The 24,277-nt window shown below is 35.3% G+C and overlaps 1 protein-coding gene and 1 long non-coding RNA gene across 8 annotated transcripts in view; both read right to left on the reverse strand.

The window, feature by feature from the left end:
* LOC127835267 (dedicator of cytokinesis protein 9-like) overlaps nucleotides 1–24,277 on the reverse strand; it is a 176,169-nt gene that overhangs the window by 25,372 nt on the left and 126,520 nt on the right. For 6 of the 7 annotated variants that reach the window (XM_052361610.1, XM_052361611.1, XM_052361609.1 and 3 more), the window contains 11 exons: nucleotides 24,029–24,168; nucleotides 23,380–23,446; nucleotides 22,208–22,413; nucleotides 17,882–17,899; nucleotides 16,617–16,732; nucleotides 15,775–15,912; nucleotides 14,643–14,699; nucleotides 13,244–13,369; nucleotides 9,921–10,034; nucleotides 9,108–9,146; nucleotides 1,646–1,861 (listed from right to left, as the gene is read on the reverse strand). In XM_052361610.1, the coding sequence (XP_052217570.1) occupies nucleotides 1,646–1,861; nucleotides 9,108–9,146; nucleotides 9,921–10,034; nucleotides 13,244–13,369; nucleotides 14,643–14,699; nucleotides 15,775–15,912; nucleotides 16,617–16,732; nucleotides 17,882–17,899; nucleotides 22,208–22,413; nucleotides 23,380–23,446; nucleotides 24,029–24,168 (1,237 nt within the window). The remainder of the gene's footprint in view (nucleotides 1–1,645; nucleotides 1,862–9,107; nucleotides 9,147–9,920; nucleotides 10,035–13,243; nucleotides 13,370–14,642; nucleotides 14,700–15,774; nucleotides 15,913–16,616; nucleotides 16,733–17,881; nucleotides 17,900–22,207; nucleotides 22,414–23,379; nucleotides 23,447–24,028; nucleotides 24,169–24,277) is intronic. The other variant, XM_052361612.1, reaches the window with a different exon arrangement.
* Nucleotides 2,354–6,894, reverse strand: LOC127835276 (uncharacterized). Its single transcript, XR_008028438.1, has 2 exons — nucleotides 2,762–6,894; nucleotides 2,354–2,599 (listed from the first exon to the last, which is right to left on the reverse strand). It is a non-coding gene; the product is annotated as an uncharacterized LOC127835276 (long non-coding RNA).

Consider the following 24,277-nt stretch of genomic DNA (forward strand, 5'->3'; position numbering starts at 1 on the left):
AATGGTTCTAATTTCTGAAACTTTATCTGAAAAAGCATACATTGGAATGTTTACAATTTCTGTAAATTTATCAAAACATAACTCAAAATAGTTGCCATTTCTGTAAAATTATGTATAAACAAGCAAATTTGTTGAATTGATATCCCCCGCCAATATGCTTCTGGACACAAAAGTGTTATATTTTACAGTCAACAAAGCATTTTTTCAAGATACAAAGGGCCATAACTCCGTTATTACAAGATGGTGTACAACGCCATTTGGCGTGCATCATCCTCTTATCCATATATATACAGTGAACCCGTGTTTATCCGAAAACGTCCGTCCCGGCAGAAATTTCTGGATTAACGAATCTTCTGGATTATCGAACCAGTGCCGTTTTGACAAGAGTTTAAACTTACCTTATGACATACACCTTACTTTTACGTACATTGACATACTTATTTCGCATCAAGAACAATATTTTCTTGTTACGCAGACATTTATTTAGTTTATTTAGTTTAAAAAATCTAATGTTGTTCAACAATATAAATACAAAAATGCGTAACCGAATTGTAGTACATGTACACACCATGAGGACTGCTTGTATCTCGTTTCATACTGCCGCAGTAAAAAGACGTTGCCATGGGTGGCAAGCGAGCTGTAAGCTGGTAAAGTCACAGAGTTACAAATCAAGGATGTTTAAGGCAAATGAAAATAAAACTGAAAACTGCCATACTATCTATATTTATTTATAACCTGTCTCAGAATGTTGAAATGATTAAAATTGCGACATGTTAAAAATCATAGCGACAAGTTTTTAACGGATAGTTTAAATAATCACAACTTTTCACGCATAACAAGTTCATTTCGAAAAAAAGCCCGTCACTTTTGTTTGGCGACACTCCTTGATGATTCGGTCTTGAAGAACACTCATCATTCCTGTTCCTACGCATTGTAATCAGCGTCTTAATTGGTCACGTGTTCAGCTCATTAAAGTCATTAAAGAAAATCAAACACCAAGTGTGTCATTTAAGATGCATTGTGTAATGCCGACACCAATTTAAGTTTAAGTAAAGTTGGGGTCGAATCATGTTTAGTCACGCACATTAGCTATCACTCCTAAACAAAGTAATATTTCACGCCTCGGTGATTGCGCTTTTGTTTAAACGACAGGTTGGCCATTAAGCCTAAATCAACAATACTTCACGCCTCGGTGAATGCGCGATTAAGCCCCATGTTGGGAGGCATCCGGATTAACGAGACATAATTACAGCTAAATACACAGATCGGTGTCGCGAAATATATATCTGGATCCGGAACGCGTGATTCCGGACTTAACGAGGGAAAATACTGCATAATAAATCCATTCCCCTTGACTTTCGTCCGGATCGCTAGTTTTCCGCACTATCGAATTCCAGATAAACGCGGGTTCACTGTACTCATACCTAGTTTCAATGAAATCCGCCAAAGCACTTCCAAAATATGGCTCCGGACAGACGGACGGAAAGAAGAACAGACAGAAAGACGGACAGATGGAAAGAGGGACAGAAAACGCCAAAACAATATCCCTCCACCGATGGCGGGGGATAATTTCACCTCAGAATTGTAAACACAGCTAAACATGTATACTTTGGAAATTCTTACATCTCTGTAAACTTATCTTTACCTCTGAATGGTTGCCATTTCTGTCATGGATCCTGGCCATGGACTCGAGCCAAGTCTTGCGTAGCTCTGGCGTGCTGGCATATGAGTTGGCCAGGCTGTACTGGAGATCTATCAACATCTCTGGATCTTGTTCGTGCTCCTTCATCTGCGCCGTGGCCATTAACACAGTCTTGATACGCTTTGTCAGGTCCTTCACCTCGTGAGAAAACTTGGTTTTCTGAAGTTTAAGATAGGATTGGTATTTACAGTGCACCATTGTAAAACTGAAGTTTAAGATGGGATAGGCAACAGCAGTGCTACATTGGAAAACTTTAGTTAAATATCGGAAAAGTAAAAACAGTACTCCATTTGAAAACTGATGTTAAAAGTCATGATAGGTATTAACAGTGCACCATTAGAAAATTTCTGGAAATTTATCTACATTTCTGGGTATAATATTCCTTAAGTCTCTGGTTGTTAACGTAAAAATCGTTTTCTATTTGCAAGGAACTATTGCGTACATATTTAGTATTTTACCATTTTTGTAAAAGGAAACATTGAATTTCATACAAAAAATGGGCGAGAAGTAGAGCTCTGACTATTCATTCCAGCTAAAAAATCTATTTAAATATAGTTAACTTTTTAGGTTAAACAAGGGACAAAATTGTCACAAAACCAGGTTTTCATTGTGAAAAAAAAATCTGATAAAGGGAGAAAACTCAAACTGAACTTTTGAAATGAACAAAAAAAATTAACCCCCTTTGTAAGTTTTTTTTTTTTTTTTAAATCTATTTTTAGTCGTGGCGACCTTGACATTGGAGATATTGACGTGATTCTTTCGTGGGACACACCGTCCCATGATGGTGAACAAATGTGCCAAATGATTTTAAAATCTCACAATGAATGACATAGTTATGGCCAGGACAAGCTCATTTATGGCCATTTTTGACCTTTGAACTCAAAGTGTGACCTTGACCTTGGAGATATCGACGTAATTATTTCGCGCGACACACCGTCCAATGATGGTGAACAAATGTGCCAAATGATTTTAAAATCTGACGATGAACGACAAAGTTATGGCTCGGACAAGCTCATTTATGGCCATTTTTGACCTTTGAACTCAAAGTGTGACCTGGACCTTGGAGATATCGACGTAATTATTTCGCGCGACACACCGTTCAATGATGGTGAACAAATGTGCCAAATGATTTTAAAATCTGACAATGAACGACATAGTTATGGCCCGGACAAGCTTATTCCGCCAGCCCGCCAGCCAGCCAGCCCGCCAGCCAGCCAGCCAGCCAGCCTGCCCGCATTCGCCAATCTAATAACCAGTTTTTTCCTTCGGAAAACCTGGTTAATAAAAATAATTTAATACAACCGAATACAAAGTTATTATAAATCAACCTTATATTTACATTTCTAAACAAGCATAAAATAAAGTCTAAAACATAAGTTAAGAAAATCAAGAGTAGCTGAAAGACATGTTGAAGTACACAGCATTATAGAATATGAAACCCCTAGTTGATCTACAATGTGGCTCCATCTAAAACTTTTGTATAATGCCCACATGCCACTCAAAACATCTGTAAATACCATGCAATCTGCGACTTTAATTAATATCATCAATATTAAACTGAGCCGACCCTTTTGAAAACTGGGCTTAATGTATGTGCATAAAGTATCTTCCCTGTCAGGGACAACACTTTGTGCTTTTATGAAAATTGTTCATGTGAAGAAATTCTTTCCTAAAATATAATTACAGTCTAGGTGGAGAAAATGGTCCCAGTTTAGCCTGCGCATACTGCACACACTCATTTGTGACAATACTTTGTGCACATCCATATAACCTGGTGGTCCAGGGGCGGGGCATATATATTTATCTAAATTTAAACCCCTTCTTATAATAAATTTGTTATTGAAATATCTTAGTTATTAATTTCAATAGTTCACAATGATGTAAAATTAAAACTGCAGTTCAATGTTCAACTTAATCAACTTGTACTGAATTAAACATAATTATGAATCAAATAAGGGATATAACATGTTAGTGTTTATTAGACAGTTCATTTCTGGTGTGTGTCTTTGATTAAAAATATAAAGCAGGTTTGCAAAAGCATTAAAGGGGCCTTTTCACAGATTTTGGCATTTTTTTAACTTATTCATTAAATGCTTTATATTGATAAATGTAAACATTGGATCGTAAAAGCTCCAGTAAAAAATCAAGAAAAAAATTAAACAAGAGGGCCATGATGGCCCTGAATCGCTCACCTGACTCATTAAGATCAGATGAAAACTATGACCTCTATTGTCTACACAATGTTTTTCTATGATTTGACCTAGTGACCTAGTTCCTGACTCTAGATGACCCAAATACAATCCCAATCCAGATTTCATCAAGATAAACATTCTGACCACAGTTCATAAATATTGATGAAAACTGTGACCTCTATTGTCAACACAAGGTTTTTCTATTTATTTGACCTAGATTTTTACCCCAGATGACCCAAATACAATCCCACCCAGATTTCATCAAGAATTCTGACCAAATTTCATAAAGGTTGGATGAAAACTGTGATCTCTAATGTCTACACAAGGTTTTTCTATTATTTGACCTAGTGACCTAGTTTTTGACCCCAGATGACCCAAATAAAATCCCAACCCAGATTTCATCAAGATAAACATTCTGACCAAATTTCATAAAGATTGGATGAAAACTGTGACCTCTATTGTCTACAGAAGGTTGTTCTATTATTTGACCTAGTGACCTTGTTTTTGACCCCAGATGACCCAAATACAATCCCAAACCGGATTTCATCAAGATAAACATTTTGACCAAATTTCATCAAGATTGGATGCAAACTGTGACCTCTACTGTCTACACAAACAAATTGTTGAAGGACGGACACACGCAGGCACGCACAACGGACTCCGGACATCACACGATCACATAAGCTCACCGTGTCACTTCATGACAGGTGACCTAAAAATATGTGTCGGAGATAAACATGAACAGTTGTGGTTAAAATCCCATAGAAACAAGGGCTGTTTGTAAAACATGCATGCCCCCCTATATGGGCTATAAGTTGTAGTAGCAGCCATTGTGTGAATACGTTTTTTGTCACTGTGAATGGTGGTGGTGGTGGTGGTGGTGGTGTAGTAGTAGTAGTAGTAGTAGTAGTAGTAGTAGTAGTAGTAGTAGTAGTAGTAATAGTAGTTGTAGTAGTAGTAGTAGTAGTAGTAGTAGTAGTAGTAGTAGTAGTAGTAGAAGTAGTAGTAGTAGTAGTAGTAGAAGTAGTAGAAGTAGTAGTAGTAGTAGTAGTAGTAGTAGTAGTGGTAGTAGTAGTAGTAGTAGTAGTAGTAGTAGTAGTAGTGGTAAAAGTAGTAGTAGTAGTGGCAGTAGTAGTAGAAGTAGTAATAGTAGACGTGGTGGTGGTGGTGGTGGTGGTGGTGGTGGTGGTGGTGGTGGTGGTAGTAGTACTAGTAGTAGTAGTACAAGTAGTAGTAGTAGTAGTAGTAGTAGTAGTAGTAGTAGTAGTAGTAGTAGTAGTGGTAGTAGTAGTAGAAGTAGTAGTAGTAGTAGTAGTAGTAGAAGTAGTAGTAGTAGTAGTAGTAGTAGTAGTAGTAGTAGTAGTAGTAGTAGTAGTAGTAGTAGTAGCAGTAGCAGTAGCAGTAGCAGTAGCAGTAGCAGTAGCAGCATTACAAGACCAATACTTAAGAATGATCAAATGGGAAAAGGTAACATAGCACCAGCAGTAAATATGGGGCTCATTTACAGGTCAGATTTGGAATCTCTGCTGTAAAATGAGATTTTGAATGAATTAAAGGGAGGCAAATCTGTAATAAAAAGAACATGCATAAACCGTAGTTGTTTCCCTTGTTTGAACCATGCTAAATCCTTACAAGTTTGGAAAGAATTGGATGAAAAATTTGGACTTTATTGCATAAACACCATTTTCTCAATTCAAGGGGAGGTAATTCTGTACTTCATGGACCAATAATGCTCATTTTTTGTAGGGTTCGTGTCCTCATTGATATAAAGACACTGTGCAAATTTGGAAAGGATCGGACAAAAAAAGTGGAAGATTTTTGAAAGTTTTCACAAAATAGGCAAAAACGAATACACATGCAAAGTTCAACGAGCTCCTGCGGCCATGTTTTTTGACGAATCAAATTTCTTTGACCAACTTTTTCAGGGGAGCCCTTAAAGGTCATCCCTGTGAAAATTTTTGAAAATCTGATGAGCAGTTTCTGACAAGAAGATTTTTTAAGGTTTTTACCATATATGGTCATGGCGGCCATCTTGGTTATGTGATCAAATTTTTTTTAACAATTCTTTTGTCCCATGACCTAGGGATGCTCCACATGAAATTTAGTTGAAATTGGCTCAATGGTTTAGTAGAAGAAGATGTTTACAAATTGTTTACAGACGGACGGACGGAAGGACGGACGGACGCCGGACGCTGAGTGATCACAATAGCTCACCTCGAGCTATCGCTCAGGTGAGCTAAAAAAGGAAAAGAACATTGCCCGGAGCAGGTTTCGAACCAGTGACCCCTGGAGTCCTGCCAGAGTCCTGAAGTAAAAACGCTTTAGCCTACTGAGCTATTCCGCCGAGTACACATTCTTGACGTATTTTATACCTTATATAAGCAATCTTCGTAGTTTCACAAAATTTAACGACAAAAACAGAACTCTCCAAATTATTCAATCGTTTCGCGTTGCAACGCTTTATAATTTTTAGGTTTTAAAATCTTCAAAAGATGCATATAATGGCTATATTAGAGCATGGTTAATGTTCAGTATTACTGTTTCCACACAAATATTATAACTAAAACGAAAACTTACGAATCTGAAACAACTTTTTTCAATTTTGTCAATTTACCAAATCGTGAAAAGATCCCTTTAAGATATATAAGAAATAAAAGTTGAACCAAAAAATCTGTGCAATAAGCTGGCATGGTGTAAATATGTGTGTGTATAAAAAATAAATGTTTTGTTTCTGTTTTTGATTCTGGTGTTGGTAACTCCTCGTTTATCTTTGTGTGTCAATAAATAGCAAATCATGTTTCAACATAATAGCTTACAATTTTAAGGAACATATAAAAAATAGCTTATAGAAAAATATCTGGATAAATGCCATGAAAACATTAAAATAAACCATATATTTATTAAAATGCAAAATTGGACAACTTTGTAGCTGAAAAAATGGACATAAGTTAATTATAGTGGGCATTGTATCTGTCTGCCTAGTAGGCGAGCCGCAGTAATAATTTATTACCTTATTTGAACCTTGAGTAATGCTCTGTAAACAAGATCAAACATGAAAATGTTAACACCGAACTGTAATTTTTCAAGTGACCTGTCAGACAATAATTCTGGACTTACCTGCAGCACGAAATAACTCATATGGATTGACTTGTCATATGGATTGAACTGTTTTATAAACTCATATGCCATATAGATTGACCTGTCATATGCACTGACCAGTAAATATAATAGACACAACATGGCATCTTGACTTATACTGATACTTAAGACTGCATTTCTATTTACATGACACATTTCATGGTTGGCTTTAGATACAAACTAACTTATTTTTTATATAATAGTCTGGAATATTTTGTTCAGAAGTGTAAAACACAGAATGTTTAGTGTGCAGAAAATACTAAGTGATACATAGTGACTTATAACAAAATACTGGTTAACACCAGTTCGATAATATTGTTTTCTTGGAGTTCTAATCTAGGATGATTCAGACTAGGTTGATATTTATTGTTAAAAGCAATTGTACCAAGTTATTATACATATGTCAGGAGTGCAAAGGGTTACAGTAACTGATGAAAATCTACTGATCTAAACAAACCTGCATGTATGCTTGTATCTCACAATCAAAGCTGTCATTTGATTTGAATGATAATCTGACATTTGAATCAAATGTTACCTCTGACATTTGATTCAAATGATACCTATGACATTTTATTCAAATGATACATTTGACATTTGAGTCAAATGATACTATGCTGACATGTGATTCAAATTATGTATAACACGTTTGATTTAAATGACATTAACAAAGAGTACTTACAAGTCTACATGTATTCCACTTTAGTGGAAAATTAGAGGATACAAAATAATCTCAAAGTCATGTTTTGGAACAAATCATTAAAGCTCAATTAATACCAAATCAAGTTTCAAATAGATTGAAATATTGAAGTTTAAAATAATTATAACATTTAATTATTTATTAATATTTTATTATTTCAAACTAACTTGAACTTTTTGTCTTCAAATGAGATACAAGCATACATATGCAACAACTGCATTGCCCAATCACTATGTTAATTTTGAATGCTTAGTAACAAAATCTAATCTAACATATTTTCTTGTCCGCCCTGAAACTTGTGAGGAAACTTCCTAAAACAGAAATATTTGATCATTTGTATGTGTAAAAATATGCCATACATACATAATTGTTAAATACAAAAGGAGTTGAAAAAATATTTAAAAAGTAAGTTTATATTATGCATAAATAATACTATATCTCAACAATGCAATTCTTAGTTTAAGTTAACCTTTTAGAATTTTCACCATCGGAAAAATGCAAAAATCACAATTCCTAAAACACTGTATTATGTGAAATTGGAATAAAACAGCAATCTTGTAATAAACATTTCTACAATTCTTTATATGCAGTTTTACCTGTAATATGGATTAATTTTGATATTTTAATAACAAAAAGAATAAACTAGCCACCTTCGGCTTGCCCGATAAATTCCTCTGACTTGCCAGATAACCATTCTCCATCCACGTCACCGATCTATTATTCTCTATATATCCTATCATGAACTCAATATTTTGTCCTTGTTTAAAAAATAAATGAAAGACAATGGCTTAAAAATAACATTTAAAGTATTAAATGAAGCCGTGAAAATGAATAAAATGATATCACTATCCTGGATACAATGTCTGTTTGACATGGTGAAAATACAGATTAGTTTATTATTATCAGATTTATTTTGTCATTACATATGTGCTGATAGGACACAATTGAATAATACAAGGTAATAAAAATAACAGATTTTTTTGATAACAATAATGATAATTTAACATTGTAATTTACAAGTAAAAGAAGAAACAGATGTAGAATTATTAAAAGAACCAGAGTAAAAGAATTGACAAATCAAGCACCCTTTTAAGAAACATTATGTTAGGCTACATACATCAAGACAATATAGAGACACAATCAAAATCCGCAGGAATACATTTAGATCAAAGAGACACAGGTGAAATGAATAATTAAATTTTTCTGTAAGGTTTAAGAAAACACAGTTCAAACTTGTTATATTGCTTAGCCAACAGGAAATCAAAGATTATTAAAATACGGCAAGTCGTATTGTTCAAGCCCAAGAGATAGTGTATTAAAAGCAGGCCAATTGACCCGCTTTCAATATGGCGTGCTTATTCAGGAGCGACTGTTTTACCTGTGATGCTGGGTCAAAAACTGCCCAGAAAGTTGACACCTAGATAACATGGTACCGTGTTAGCGTGAAACTTTATCTTGTGAGGAAAAACTTACAAATAAAAAACAAAAGATAACTTGTTAATTGTGTACACAAACAAAGCAAATCTCCCATGGTTAAAAAGACCAATAAGATTAAACAACATAAAGGACACACAAGAACAACCAATCATGAGACTTGAGAATAAAGAATAGTATAAGTCTCATTAAAAACAACTCAATTTCCAAATATAGACGCTAAATACGGTGCACGTATCATTAACATATTGTTCATAATGAACAATTATATAATTATAGGCTTTACCTGCCAGGCCAGACTTGAAGTTCAATTAGTTTTTGTAAATTAAAGTTATATGAATATTCTTTATTTTTAAACTAAAGTCTATGACTTGGTGGGAGACTACAGGACCTGGCCCCGTATTTACCAACCAATTCTTATTCTTAAGTCTAAGAATAAATAATAATCTTCAAACTGTAATATTCCAAACATTATTTATTCTTGAGTATAACTTGACACCTATAACAACTCAAAACTACATTTTTTTATATATAACATTGTGCTAATGACATAAGAACCATCTATCGCTTGCATCTATTCAAGCCCTGATGTAAGATTTCTTGGTTCAAAGTCTATTCTTTATACTTAAGTCTAACTATATGTTGGTGCATATGGACACATGTTACACTAAAAGATCTACTAGAGTCTTACAGTCATAGTTTTGTCGGACACACAATACACTGTAACACTACACTATAAGATCTACTAGAGTCTTACATTCATAGTTTTGTCTGAGGTGGCATAGCTGTTGATGAGGGCTAGGCTTTCCTGGAACCGATAGTTGGAAAGCGTCAAGGCATTGCCGATCAACTGAGCCACAGATATGATCACCTGAAAAGAATAACAACACAGATTTGATCAACTGAAAACAATGACAACACAGATATGATCACATGAAAACAATGATAACACAGATATGATCAACTGAAAACAATGACAACACAGATATGATCAACTGAAAACAATGATAACACAGATATGATCAACTGAAAACAATGACAACACGTATATGATCCACTGAAAACAATAACAACACAGATATGATCAACTGAAAACAATGACACCACAGATATGATCAACTGAAATCAATGACAACACAGATATTATCGACTGAAATCATGGGCAACACATAAATGATCAACTGAATTCAATGACACCACATATATGATCAACTGAATTCAATGACACCACATATATGATCAACTGAATTCAATGACACCACAGATATGATCAACTGAATTCAATGACAACACAGATATAATCACATGAAAACAATGACAACACATATATGATCGCCTGAAAACAATGATTAGATGGATATGATCACCTGAAAACAATGACAACACAGATATGATCACCTGAAAACAATGATAACACGGATATGATCACATGAAAACAATGACAACACATATATGATCACCTTAAATCAATGACAACACAGATATGATCAACTGAATTAAATGCACCACAGATATGATCAACTGAAATCAATGACAACACTAATATGATCACCTGAAAACAATGACAACACAGATATGATCACCTGAAAACAATAACACAGATATGATCAACTGAATTCAATGACAACAAAGATATGATCAACTGAAAACAATGACACCACAGATATGATCAAGTAAATTAAACGACACCACAGATATGATCAAATAAATTCAATGACACCACATATATGATCAACTGAATTCAATGACAACACAGATATGATCAACTGAATTCAATGACAACACAGATATGATCAACTGAAATCAATGACAACACATATATGATCACATGAAAACAATGACAACACAGATATGATCACCCGAAAACAATGATTAGATGGATATGATAAACTGAAAACAATGACAACATGAAAACAAATATAACCATGCAAACAGTGTTAACAACGATATAATGTTTGTTAATCACCTGAAAACAATGATAGCTAGAGCTTTGTCACAGACGTGACATATACCCCCACGTGCCGCATTGACACAGACTATTTTGCATGCTGTCTTCACAAAACAAGAGAAGCTAATTAATGGCAATTTTTAAGAATTATTATGCCATTATCATTTATAGCAATTTTGACCTTTGAACTATTCTTCCACATGACACGCTGTGCAATGACTGTAAACAAAATTAATGTACAGAGTTATTTTAAAATCTCACAATGAATGACATAGTTATGGTCAAGACAAGATCATTTATTGCCATTTTTGACCTTTGAACTAAAAGTGTGACCTTGGCCTTGGAGATATCGACGTTATTCTTTCGCACGACACACCGTCCAATGATGGTGAACAAATGTGCCAAATGATTTTAAAATCTCACAATAAACGACATAGTTATGGCCCGGACAAGCTCATTTATGGCCATTTTTGACCTTTGAACTCAAAGTGTGACCTTGACCTTGGAGATATCAACGTAATTCTTTGGCGGAACACACCGTCCAATGATGGTGAACAAATTTGCCAAATGATTTTAAAATCTCACAATGAACAACATAGTTATGGCCTGGACAAGCTCATTTATGGCTATTTTTGACCTTTGAACTCAATTTTAAGTTTGACCTTTTACCTTGCAGATATCGACGTGATTCTTTCCCGCGACACACCGTCCAATGATGGTGAACATATGTGCCAAATGATTTTTAGATCTCACAATGAACTACATAGTTATGACCCGGACAAGCTCATTTATGGCCATTTTTGACCTTTGAACTTAAAGTGTGACCTTGACCTTGGAGATATTGACGTTATTCTTTCGTGCGACACACCGGTCTATGATGGTGAACAAATGTGCCAAATGATTTTAAATTCTCACTATGAACAACATAGTTATGGCCCAGAGAAGCTTATTTATGGCTATTTTTGACCTTTGAACTTTAAGTGTGACCTTGACCTTGAAGATATCTTCGTAATTCTTTTGCGCAACACACCGTCCAATGATGGTGAACAAATGTGCCAAATGATTTTAAAATCTTACAATGAATGACATAGTTATGGCCTGGACAAGCTAATTTAGGATCTTTGAACTCAAAGTGTGACCTTGACCTTGGAGATATCGACGTAATTCTTTCGCATGACACACCGTCCAATGATGGTGAACAAATTTTTCAAATGATTTTAAAATCTCACCATAAACGACGAAGTTTTGGCCCGGACAAGCATTTGACCTGTAAACTCCAAGTGTGACCTTGACATTGGAGATATCAACATACTTTTTTCACACGACACACCGTCCCATGGTGGTGAACAAATGTACCAAGTCATTTTAAAATCTAATGATAAATGACATAGTTATGGTCCGGACAAACTTTCGGTTTAATACACACTAAGTGACCCCGTGACCTAGTTTTTGACCTGGCATGACCCATATTCAAACTTGACCTAGACATCATCTAGATACAACTTGTGACCAAGTTTGGTGAAGATCGGATGAAATTTCGGGACAGACTAACAGACCGACCGACAGACCAACAAAGTGACTCTTATATAGCCCCCCATTACCAGTAATGGGGGTATAACAATGATATAATCTTTGATGATCACTGGAAAACAATGATATAGTGTTTGTTCAAAACCAAGAATTCAACATTTCACACTTCCGGTCCAAAGACTTTGAATGTTTTCTCTCTCATACAGAGTCCTAGTGGAAACCCTCTAAATCCGACTATAACACCCTACCAGATAATTCCCTATATAAACATGCATAATTATCTCCTCAAATCTGGACATCCCTCATTTGCAGATATCCGTAATACAACATTACACTCTATAAAATACTGACCAATGAGATTGATTGAACAAGTTGAGATTTGCTTCCCATTGATGCAATATTATAATTATATTTACCATAAACATTTTCCTAATTTAAGGGATGGTAATTAGCTCAAAGAATGATAGCAACAACTAAATTCCGTTATAAATCTCCTTGAAATTTGATGATGTAGTAAGTAAAGTAGTACAACATTTAGCAAAAATTCTGCAAGCAACTTTCAAAATCTAAACATTTTTCTCATGAAAAATGACATAACAAACCTGAAGATGAACTCTTGTGAAGGATTTTTTCTTCGTGAACTCAAAATTGGCCTTCATCAGACTGTAGAGCAGAATGCACGCTTCCTTCCGAGTGGACTTTAACCGTGAGTTGCAGCAACGTAACACCTATAAACAAGGTACTCTTTAAACCTATGAGCTGTAGTCTGGGAAAACGGGGCTTAATGCATGTGCCTTAAGTGTCATCCCAGATTAGCATTTGCAGTCCAAACAAGGTAATCAGGGACAACACTTAATACCTTCACACAATTATTGCTAATAAGAGACTTTCTATAAACGAAAAATACCATAACAGAAAAAATTGTCGTCCCTGATTAGCCTGTGAAAACTGAACAAAGCTAATCTGTGACTACACTTTACGCACATGCATTAAGGCCAGTTTCCACAATCAATAAACAATGAGCACTTTAACCAATTTCTAATAAAGCAATCTTCAAGTATATAGAGAAGACTGGATTAGTTTTGATTCCTTATAAGTTTTTTTAGCATAGCTTTGAAAAACAGGACCATGTATAAACTTTATTCCACAAAAAACATGAAACAATTATATATATATTTTTAAATTATGTCATAAGACGGAATTTGTTATTACTTTACACAGTGTAGAAATACAGCAAAGTTGTTGCTTTGTGTGTTCCATAAATCAGGCATACATGCCATTAGTTTTGTTGTTGTTGTTTTTTACTTAGATTTTTTGCCGTTTTCTACAAGATTTCCGTCATGGCGGTCAGTTTACCAACTCACATCTTTCTTGGAATAGCTGTGTTACCATTACTAAGGGCATATTCTTATGCCAATTACTGACAACTGTTCTACTTGAGGTAGGGGAAGATCAGCAGTAGAAAGGATTTCATGATCAATCCCCACAAAAGTAAGTCGTGTTCTGAGAAAACTGGGCATAATGCATGTGCGTAAAGTGTCATCCCAGATTAGCCTGTGCAATTCACACAGGCTAATCAGGGACAACACTTTCCGCTTTTATGACATTTTTTGTTTAAAAGAAGTCTCTTCTTAGTAAAAATCCAATTTAGGCGGAAAGTGTCGTCCCTGATTAGCCCCTGATTGCTAATCTGGGACAACACTTTACGCACATGCATTATGCCCAGTTTTCTCAGAACGCAACTTAAAGTGATTTGCCTGGCCGGGGATCGAACCCGCTATCTTAGGAACTGTAGTCAAGCTCTCTACCAACTGGGCTTGCTGGCCCTTTTGAAATTGGGATGAGGATATAGGCACATCAAAAGACACTCTGAATGTTAGGGTTCTGATTTCTTTCCTGCCAACAACCCAGAGTAAAGGTGCCCATAAGTCAAGTTTTCTTTTAAGTCAAATTGGCAGACACTATAATAAACAAATGACTTTATTTTTGATGTTCACTTACCTCATAGCAGAGTTTGGAACACAGGGTAGCATCCCCACTGAACAGGACATTGGGAAACTGTGGACAGATATCATCAACAAATAATTTCTAAATATCATCAACACATTTCAAAAAGAAATATCATCAACAAATATCAACCAGAAATATAATCTACAAATATCATTAACAAATATAATCTACAAATATCATCAACAAATATCAACCAGAAATATCATCTACAAATATCATCAATGAATATCATTAACAAATATCAACAACAAATATTGTCAACAAATATCATCTACAAATATAATCTACAGATATCATCAACAAAAATCATCTAAAAAATATCATCCAGAAATCTCATCTACAAAATATTAATCAGAAATCTCATTAATACACACTATACTTTAGAAAACAATCAACAACACCTGTATAGAGATGGCACAAACAGTCTCTTAATATCCACGATCATCTTTTATGACTGTTTAAAAACTAAAACTTTTGATTTATATATAAAACAAACACAACAATGGAACTGCAAGAATACTGCAACTCCAGAGACCTCTCAGGTGAGATAACCCCGTTTCAATCTTATGCCCTTTAATACAAGGTAAACGATCGATCTGGGGTTTGTCACAAAAAGTTTAAACTACTCCAGAGCTTATGTTCGAGATCTATTTTCATTATTCCAAAATCACAAACCTCACCAAACACTCCTTCCAAAATCAGAAACAAAATATACTTGTCCTTTTCAGCCTCATTTTTAATCTAAAAAATATATATTTCTCCAAATGACTGCCTTAAATTCTCAAATGAAGGTTATAATAAAAACACAAATAAATTGAAACATTATGTTAATTTCCCATTCCAGCTCTAAAAGTTGAACCTTTGTAAATATACTAATGAAAACACTTTTATTTTCAATTATTTTTAAAGTATTTGTAAGCAAAAAGCCCCAAAAATTTCCCTATTTAGTAAGAATGACATGATTTTTCCCTATCCAAAGCTGCCAAAGCACCTTTCCCAAAATTTTTAGAAAAAATCCACTGTCAGTGGAAGTATCTTTTAACCAATTTATCCATTACACAATCCCAGTGTTCTCTATCCATGTTTGTGTCCCCAGTTTGCTCTATATGTGTGTGTGTCTCACCTTCTTAATGAAGCTCCTCCAGACAGCAAACACGTGGCCCTGCAGGGTCTCTGACTGACTGGTCTTCAGGAAGTACAGGTACAGGCTGAACACTGTCTCCATCAAAGTGTTCTCACCATTGCGACTCTCAAGGTCAGCCTGCAAAGTTGCCAAGCAAAGTGACAATCACACGCCAAAATGTATCCCAAGTTTATGCATGGTTTACAAAACAAGACTCTGCTATGACTTCCACCAGATGATGATCAAATAACTTAGTAAAATCTTAAGAAAAATTGAGATGTCCCTACCCACCCATCCCCAAAAAACAACAACAAAAAACATCATTTACCTAAACTTAAAAGAACATTTATGAGCATGGTTTACGGATTTACTCATTTGCAAGGTCAACACATCTCTTCCAATTGCAAATTTAACAAGAGCTGTCACCATAGGATGACATATGCCCCCTATAAACACTTTGATAGAAGTTATGAGCATTTTTCGAAACGTAAATACTAAATCCTTGAAATGCACTAAGTGACCCCGTGACCTAGTTTTTGACCTGGCATGACCCATATTCGAACTTGACCTAGATATTGTCTAGATACAACTTCTGACCAAGTTTGGTAAAGATTGGATGAAAACTATTTGAATTAGAGAGCGGACACGAAAAGTGTGACAGACTGACAGACAAGCTGACAGACGGACAGTGCGAAAACTATATACCCCATTTTCTTCGAAAGGGGGCATAATAAAAAGATACTAACAAAACATACAAATAAATCAAAATGACATCAAGGGAGGTAACTCTCAAGTCAACAAGGGAGGCAACTTTCAAACTAATCAAGGGAGGCCATTCATACCCTGAATTTCTCAGTGTACACAGCAAGCACATCTAAGATGATCATTCCAGTCTCAGTGGCCAGGTTGGCCTCTGACATCGCCCGCATCATCCCGTCGGCCTCGGACGATGTGGTCACTGAAATGACAAATATGAGCATCTCAGTGTGGAAAGGGGGTTCAATGCACGTGAATAAAGTGTTGTCCCATGAAATGACAAATATGGATACAAGAAATCATGGTACAGTTTGGAAATGATGTTGTCTGTGAAACAGTGATGTACCGTAAGTTTCCTTGAATTGCAAGCAGTTTTTCGACTCTAATTTTTATTTCATTAAGCTTTAGTAAAATTGGAGGTTGTTTTGGCCTGATTAGCTAGTTTTCTTGTCTTGAAATATTTTTTCTCCATTTTGGAATTTTACAAATGCGTATTTTACATGGTTGCGCTATACAAAGAACCTTACGGTATTATTGAGAACAACAATTACCAATATGGACCATTAAAACAGTGGAATTCATTAATTTAAAAGATAATTTCTGTTCCTATATACTAGTTGTATATTCTTTTATAATTGTATTATGCTTATAACCTAATTTTAGGTTTAGAACATGATATAGCAAAACTGATTGAGCTCCAATAATGCTCCAATCATGACTTCCTGCATGTACAAACTTTGTTACAAGATCATGTTTCTACTGATACGAGTTTAACAGACTACACATCAAAAAAGAGAAATAATAGGAGATGATAAGCAATTTCTGAAAAAAATATGAATAGGAAAAAAAAATATTTAAAAAAGTTGTTTGAGGTACACAATTGTCTACGTAAAAGTTTTCATTGTCAAAATATTATTTATAAATAATATAATCAAAGCAGAAAATTGGAAAGTAAGAATCTGATAGCAAACAAAATAATCTGATTAATATTAAACAACACAAACATTTAAGGCAAAAAAGTCTTTGATCAGCCATAAATGCTCAGCAACATGAGGCCTTTTTTTTACCCACATCCCCTATCACCATAAGGTTTGATCATAAATAAGACATTTATTTTTTGAAGACCATTATTAAATTTCCAAGACAAAATTGAAAGTAAATATGTTGTTAAATTTCAGACAGTGCTTGTGTTAATCATTGACATTATAACTAGTTTATCATCAAAGCAATCAATAAGTGGCTTGAACAATGAGTAAATACTTTGCTTTTAAGGCACACAATTTGACTGGACACAAAATCTTCCGCTGATAACAAATATACCACACCCAAACCATGATCACAAATACCTTACCTTCAGCGTCCTTGCTTGCTATGGCAGAAAATTAAACATTCTTGTATTTTATTGTGAATAGTGAAATTTCAGTGAAAGTCCAAAGGTTTTTTTATTCAAATTATTTTTTATTTTAATGTTATTCATAGTTTTGGGTTTCCTTTATAACATGATTGTGTACAATCTTTTAAAGATGCATCACAATTCTACTAATTCTGTTAACAGCATTTCAACCCATTTATGCCTTGTGGACTCTCCTATTTTTCTAAATTGGATCAATTTATTTCCAAAATTAGGGATGTCTACTATATTTATTTCTATATTTAGAATATTTCTTTCAGAAATTCCTTTAAGCTTACAGGGTAGACCCAGATGAGATGCTGCATCATGCAGCGTCTCATCTGGGTCTACGCTGTTTGCCAAGGCCTTTTTTCTAGACACTAGGCATAAATGGGTTAATACTCATGCCTTTCTGTGCACAGACATCACAAACAAAGCCATTACAACATTTCATATGTTGATGAGAAGTTTGTTCTGCAAACTTAAAAACTTAAATTGGACTGATCCACCAACAAACAAAGCGACCAATAGAGTGTCTCAATTAAAACTTCTCAAATGTTTGCTGGGATGTAATTACAAGAGCACCGCATAACAGGTGCCAATGCTCGGCTGCGGGTGCATTTTGAATAAATGAAAGCTTGTTAACACATTTTTTATTTTATTTTTTAAGAGGTCAAAGTGACCTTGACCTTTGACCTAGTGATCCAAAAATGGGTGTGGGGTGTAGAACTCATCAAGGTGCAGCTACATATGAAGTTTCAAAGTTGTGGGTGGAAGCACTTTGATTTTAGAGCCAATGTTAAGGCTTTAGCAGGATGCCTATGGCGGACAGCTGACAACACGACACCACGAGCTGGCTATGACAATACCTCGGGTTTTCTCCGAAAACATCCGAGCTAACAAGAGATTGCCAAGCAATATTGTCCCCTACCGATGAAACTCCACCATTGTCAGTAAATTTTTATTTTTTTTAAATATTTGTTGCCATAGCAACCAGAATTCTTGACTTAGGAACGAAATGAAATGACGTGCATAATCTCCATATTGCCATCTATCCATGTTTCAAGTTTCATGAAAAAATATGAAGAACTCTTAAAGTTATCGCAGGATCCAGAAAAGTGTGACGGACTGACAGACTGACTGACACAAGGAGCGCAAACCATAAGTCCCCTCCGGTTTCACCGGTAGGGGACAATAAAGGAACATTCTACATCTTTGAGCTCAACTAAGGAGATGAGTTTGGAGTTTCCACTCAGCTCAGTATTGAGTGTGTCAGCTCATAACGAATCCTAAATCTTAGATATAGGAATATGCACATATTCAGGTTTGACTAAGACTCAAAACTCTAAAAAGCTTTTAGTAACACCACATTCAGCAAACGTTCAAACTCATATCAAAATTTGAGAAAAAAAAGACGTGTTTGTCAGAAACACAATTCCCCCTAATGCGCCGCTTTGAAGCCCTATATTTGACCTTTGACCTTGAAGGATGACCTTGACCATTCACCAGTCAAAATGTGCAGCCCCATGAGATACACATGCATGCCACATATCAAGTTGCTATCTGAAGCGACATAGAAGTTATGAGCATTTTTCGAAACCTAAACCCAAAACCTAAACGCAAAGTGTGACGGAAAGGCAGACAGACAGACAGACGGACGGACGGTGCGATCACTATATGCCCTCCTTCATGGGCATAAAAATGAGTCTGAATATTGACCTATGTATTTTCATGATACTAAGCCTGGGTGAGGACTAAGTCACAGAGCCTTGCTCGAAGACTTAACATACTATGATAGCTGGGCACTTCATTAGGGAAGTCACTTTACAAGCCTGTATACATACTATGGTACTGTAAATTTTCTAAATTGTTTAAGTCAAAAGATGTCATTATGTATTACACTTATATCTCTCCAGAAGGGTCATCAATATATAACCTAACAGATGAGAGGAATGGCATACATTGTATGTTTTCTAACTTAGAACAGCTAAAATTTACATATCCCGATGCTCTATTTTTCTTATCAGGAGACTTAAATTCTAGAACGCACGATTACTTAGATTTTTATACCTTGCGATGATTTATATTATATATTTGGAAACATAGATTATGAAGGAAGTGATTTTGATATGCAACGCGCGAATAGAGATAACTTAAGGGGAAATAATTTTATAAAATCGTTAGTCAATTTATGCAGTGTGTTTGATGTACATATTCTAAATGGAAGATTTGCGAACAATAAGGAAGGCCATTTCACATGTGTTTCAAACGAAGGGGCAAGTGTTGTAGATTACATGATTGCTTCATCAGAATTATTTTCGAGAATTATTGACTTCAAAGTACTTGACCGCTCAGAGTTTGATCATTTTCCAATTAACTGTCGAATAAACTTGGAACACATAAACACATAAATAGCAACCGCAATGATTTTGGTAATAATAAAGAAGTTTCGCGCGTAAATAAATACAAATGGCAAGAAAGATTTGCTGATGCCTTTCGCATTAATATAAATACACTCTTAAATGAAAATTATAATATAATAATGAATCTCATTACTACAAATATTGAAGCGGCGATTGACAAAATTAACGCTGTATACTATGCTTTTATTACCTCCTAACTACAAACAATCCTTACAGCCACTTCGGTGGGATGAACAATGTGATAAACTTAAGAAACAAAAATACACATATTTACGAAAATTTCGAGCTTCAAATTTAGCATCTGATTTGAATGAGTATAAGGATCACAGAAATATATTAAAAAATTATTGCAATACTAAAATTTTACAAAGAAAAAATAGAGCGGAACTACTCCAGAATAATAAAAATCCGAATTTCCTGTGGAAAAAAATTAAGCAAGCTAAACCGCAACAAAACATTACTACTAGTATTGAGACCAATGAATGGCACGACTACTTTCGTAGTTTATTATACAGCGATCAAGCGCCGTGAATTGTTATAAACAATAACACAGATGCAGTAAACAATGATGTGATTTCGTTAAATGAGCCCTTTACACTCGCAGAAGTCGAAATTTCAAATCCGTAAACTAATAATAATAAAAGCAGTGGCATCGATGGAATACCAGCTGAGTTTTATAAACATTCATTAAACAATATTACACCCTTCTTAGTATTACTTTTTAATCAATTTTTTTTATTCTGGTTATTTTCCTAAAACTTGGGGTCAGAGTATAATATGTCCAATACACAAATCTGGACCTACTCATATTCTTGGAAATTACCGTGGAATCTCTTTAACTAATATAATGTACAAAATATTTGCTGGTATATTAAATAAACGATTATATGAATGGGCGGAAGGAAACAATAAATTTGATGAATCTCAAGCAGGTTTTCGGGCCGGCTATTCAGCTATAGATAATGTTTTTTGCCTTCAAGCGATGGCTCAAAAATATTTGTCAAAAAAGGGGGGTAGATTCTATTGCTTATATATAGACTTTCGAAAGGCATACGATGATAGCTGGGCACTTCATTAGGGTAGTCACTTAACAAGCCTGTATACATACTATGGTAGCTGGGCACTTTATTAGGGAAGTCATTTAACAAGCCTGTATACATACTATGGTAGCTGGGCACTTCATTAGGGAAGTCACTTAACAAGCCTGTATACATACTATGGTAGCTGGGCACTTCATTAGGAAAGTCATTTAACAAGTCTGTATACATACTATGGTAGCTGGGCACTTCATTAGGGAAGTCACTTAACAAGACTGTATACATACTATGGTAGCTGGGCACTTCATTAGGGAAGTCATTTAACAAGCCTGTATACATACTATGATAGCTGGGCACTTCATTAGCGAAGTCACTTAACAAGCCTGTATACATACTATGATAGCTGTGTACTTCATTAGGGAAGTCACTTAACAAGCCTGTATACATACTATGATAGCTGGGCACTTCATTAAGGAAGTCACTTGACAAGCCTGTATACATACTATGATAGCTGGGCACTTCATTAAGGAAGTCACTTGACAAGCCTGTATACATGAAGTCCCTTAACAAGCCTATATACATACTATGATAGCTGGGCACTTCATTAGGGAAGTCACTTAACAAGCCTGTATACATACTATGATAGCTGGGCACTTCATAATGGAAGTCATTTAACAAGCCTGTATACATACTATGATAGCTGGGCACTTCATTATGGAAGTCATTTAACAAGCCTGTATACATGAAGTCCCTTAAAAAGCCTATATACATACTATGATAGCTGGAAGCTTCATTAGGGAAGTCACTTAACAAGCCTGTATACATACTATGATAGCTGGGCACTTCATTTGGGAAGTCTCCATACTGGCTGACACTGCGCATGGTTGGTGGCAGGCTGCCGTTTGCTGTGGGGATGACTGAGCGCCGGTTGACCGGTAGGGTGTTGGCCTTACGTCCCATGCTACTCTCTCCTATGATGCTCAATGTGATGATCTTCTTCTTGCCCAGGTACTTGAAATGCTCCAGGCAAAGTCTGCAAGAAAATTGGCAAAGTTTTTTTTTCCCCCAAACATGTAATATTTTTCTTTGTTTGTTAACTTATTGTTAACATGACAATGTATTAACCACAGGCCAATCAATGTGTGTGTATATCAAAGTTTATATGGTCTTATCACACTTGAGGCTCCTTTTTTTAAATTTAAATTTTGGATCTAAAACCTTTATTGTCCCGGTCAATAGGTATGGTAAGGGTTGAGGGCATCCCATTCATATCTTACAATGATTGTGTTAGTAGCATAACATGATATCTTAATGGGTATAAATGAATGAATTTACATTTAATATGTGTTAGACAACAATGCTATTTTGGCGAAAAAAAAGGAGAAAAAGAAACAAGGAAATAGGAGAAATTGTATTATTTGTCTTAGTCAGCCTTTCTCAAACCTATTATCCATTTACCAGTTAGATACGTATTTTGACGCATTTGTTGTCCCTTAGAAAGTTAAATTTAATTAAAGACCTTTCTTACTAGATTCAAGTTTTAAATTCATTTCCAACCCTTAGATACTGATGAGCAGCAAACAGCATAAAACCTGAACAGCCTGAGAGTTACTTGCAGGCTGTTCTGGTTTTATGCTGTTTGCACATAGCCATTTTCACTTTGCTTCTAAGTGGGAGAGGGTTAACCATTGCACAAGCATTTATCTACTGCTTATTGTGTACATGTACATCCAATTTATATAAGTTGATAGAAATGAGTCGCCCTCAGGGAATAAGGGTTATATGCATATGACGAAAACGTCCTTTCAGATTAGCCTGTGCAGCTTGCACAGACTAATCAGGTTCTTCACTTTATGTTTTTATGGTATTTTTTGTTTAAAGGAAGTCTCCTCTTAGCCAAAATCCAGTTTAACAAATATTCTTTAGTTTAAGACTTAACTCAAAGAATGGATTAGTGAATACGTGCAATGGGCAATGGTCACCTTCAATGTAGACTTACTCTAGGAGTGAGAAGAAGTCCACAATGTCGTATTCGGATGAATTGTTGAACCAGCCTAGCAGAATCTCTGAAATATTTTAATAAAAAAGCTACACATGAATGAATTCAGATTGCATAACTACTTTTTGATCTGTTTTTTATGTAACCATTAAGTATTATAGCAATCATAATTTATTTGCTTTACTTGAATATGGGACAATAGCTCCCTTTGACATTTGCTAGCCCAACAATTTTGATGGCTCGCCCACATTTGTACTAACCACGCCAAAAATTTAAAAGATTTAGTACCTCAGATGAAAGCCGAAAACATAAATTTTCTGACTCAGACAAAAGTTTACCTGGACATAAGCTCATTCAGATAGAAAAAAAAGAATTGACGCTTGTGCTTGGAAACAGGGGCATTATGCATGTGCAAAAAGTTTTTTCCCAGATAAGCCTATGTAGTCTGCACAGACTAGTCAGGGTCAACACTTTCCGCTTTTTTGGTTAAACGGAAGTATTTTCTACAAGAAAACCCACTTAATGCAAAAGTGTTCATCCCTCATTAGCCTGTGCAGACTGCAAGGCTAGTCTGGGATGATACTTTACGCATGTGCATTAAGCCCTCTTATTCTATAGAAAGGCTCAATTAAACTTATCCGTGTCTTACCATCAGGCAGGTACTTGAGGATGTGGAGCAGGCATATCAGAAGGTCCTTTATCTCTGTGTGGTCCAATTTCTGATAGGGGTATGCCTTACCAGACTTGGCCCCGCCCTGACCTGGGATAATCGTGCTTCCTGACCCCTGTCTGAAACACACGCAAGTACAATCCATGTATTTTAGATTGCTCTTGGAAAACGGGTCTTAATGCATATGCATAGTGTCATCCCTGATTAGCCTGGTTAATCAGGGACAAC

The sequence above is a fragment of the Dreissena polymorpha genome, chromosome 6 (genome assembly GCF_020536995.1).
Source record: "Dreissena polymorpha isolate Duluth1 chromosome 6, UMN_Dpol_1.0, whole genome shotgun sequence".
NCBI classification, from domain to species: Eukaryota; Metazoa; Mollusca; class Bivalvia; order Myida; family Dreissenidae; genus Dreissena; species Dreissena polymorpha.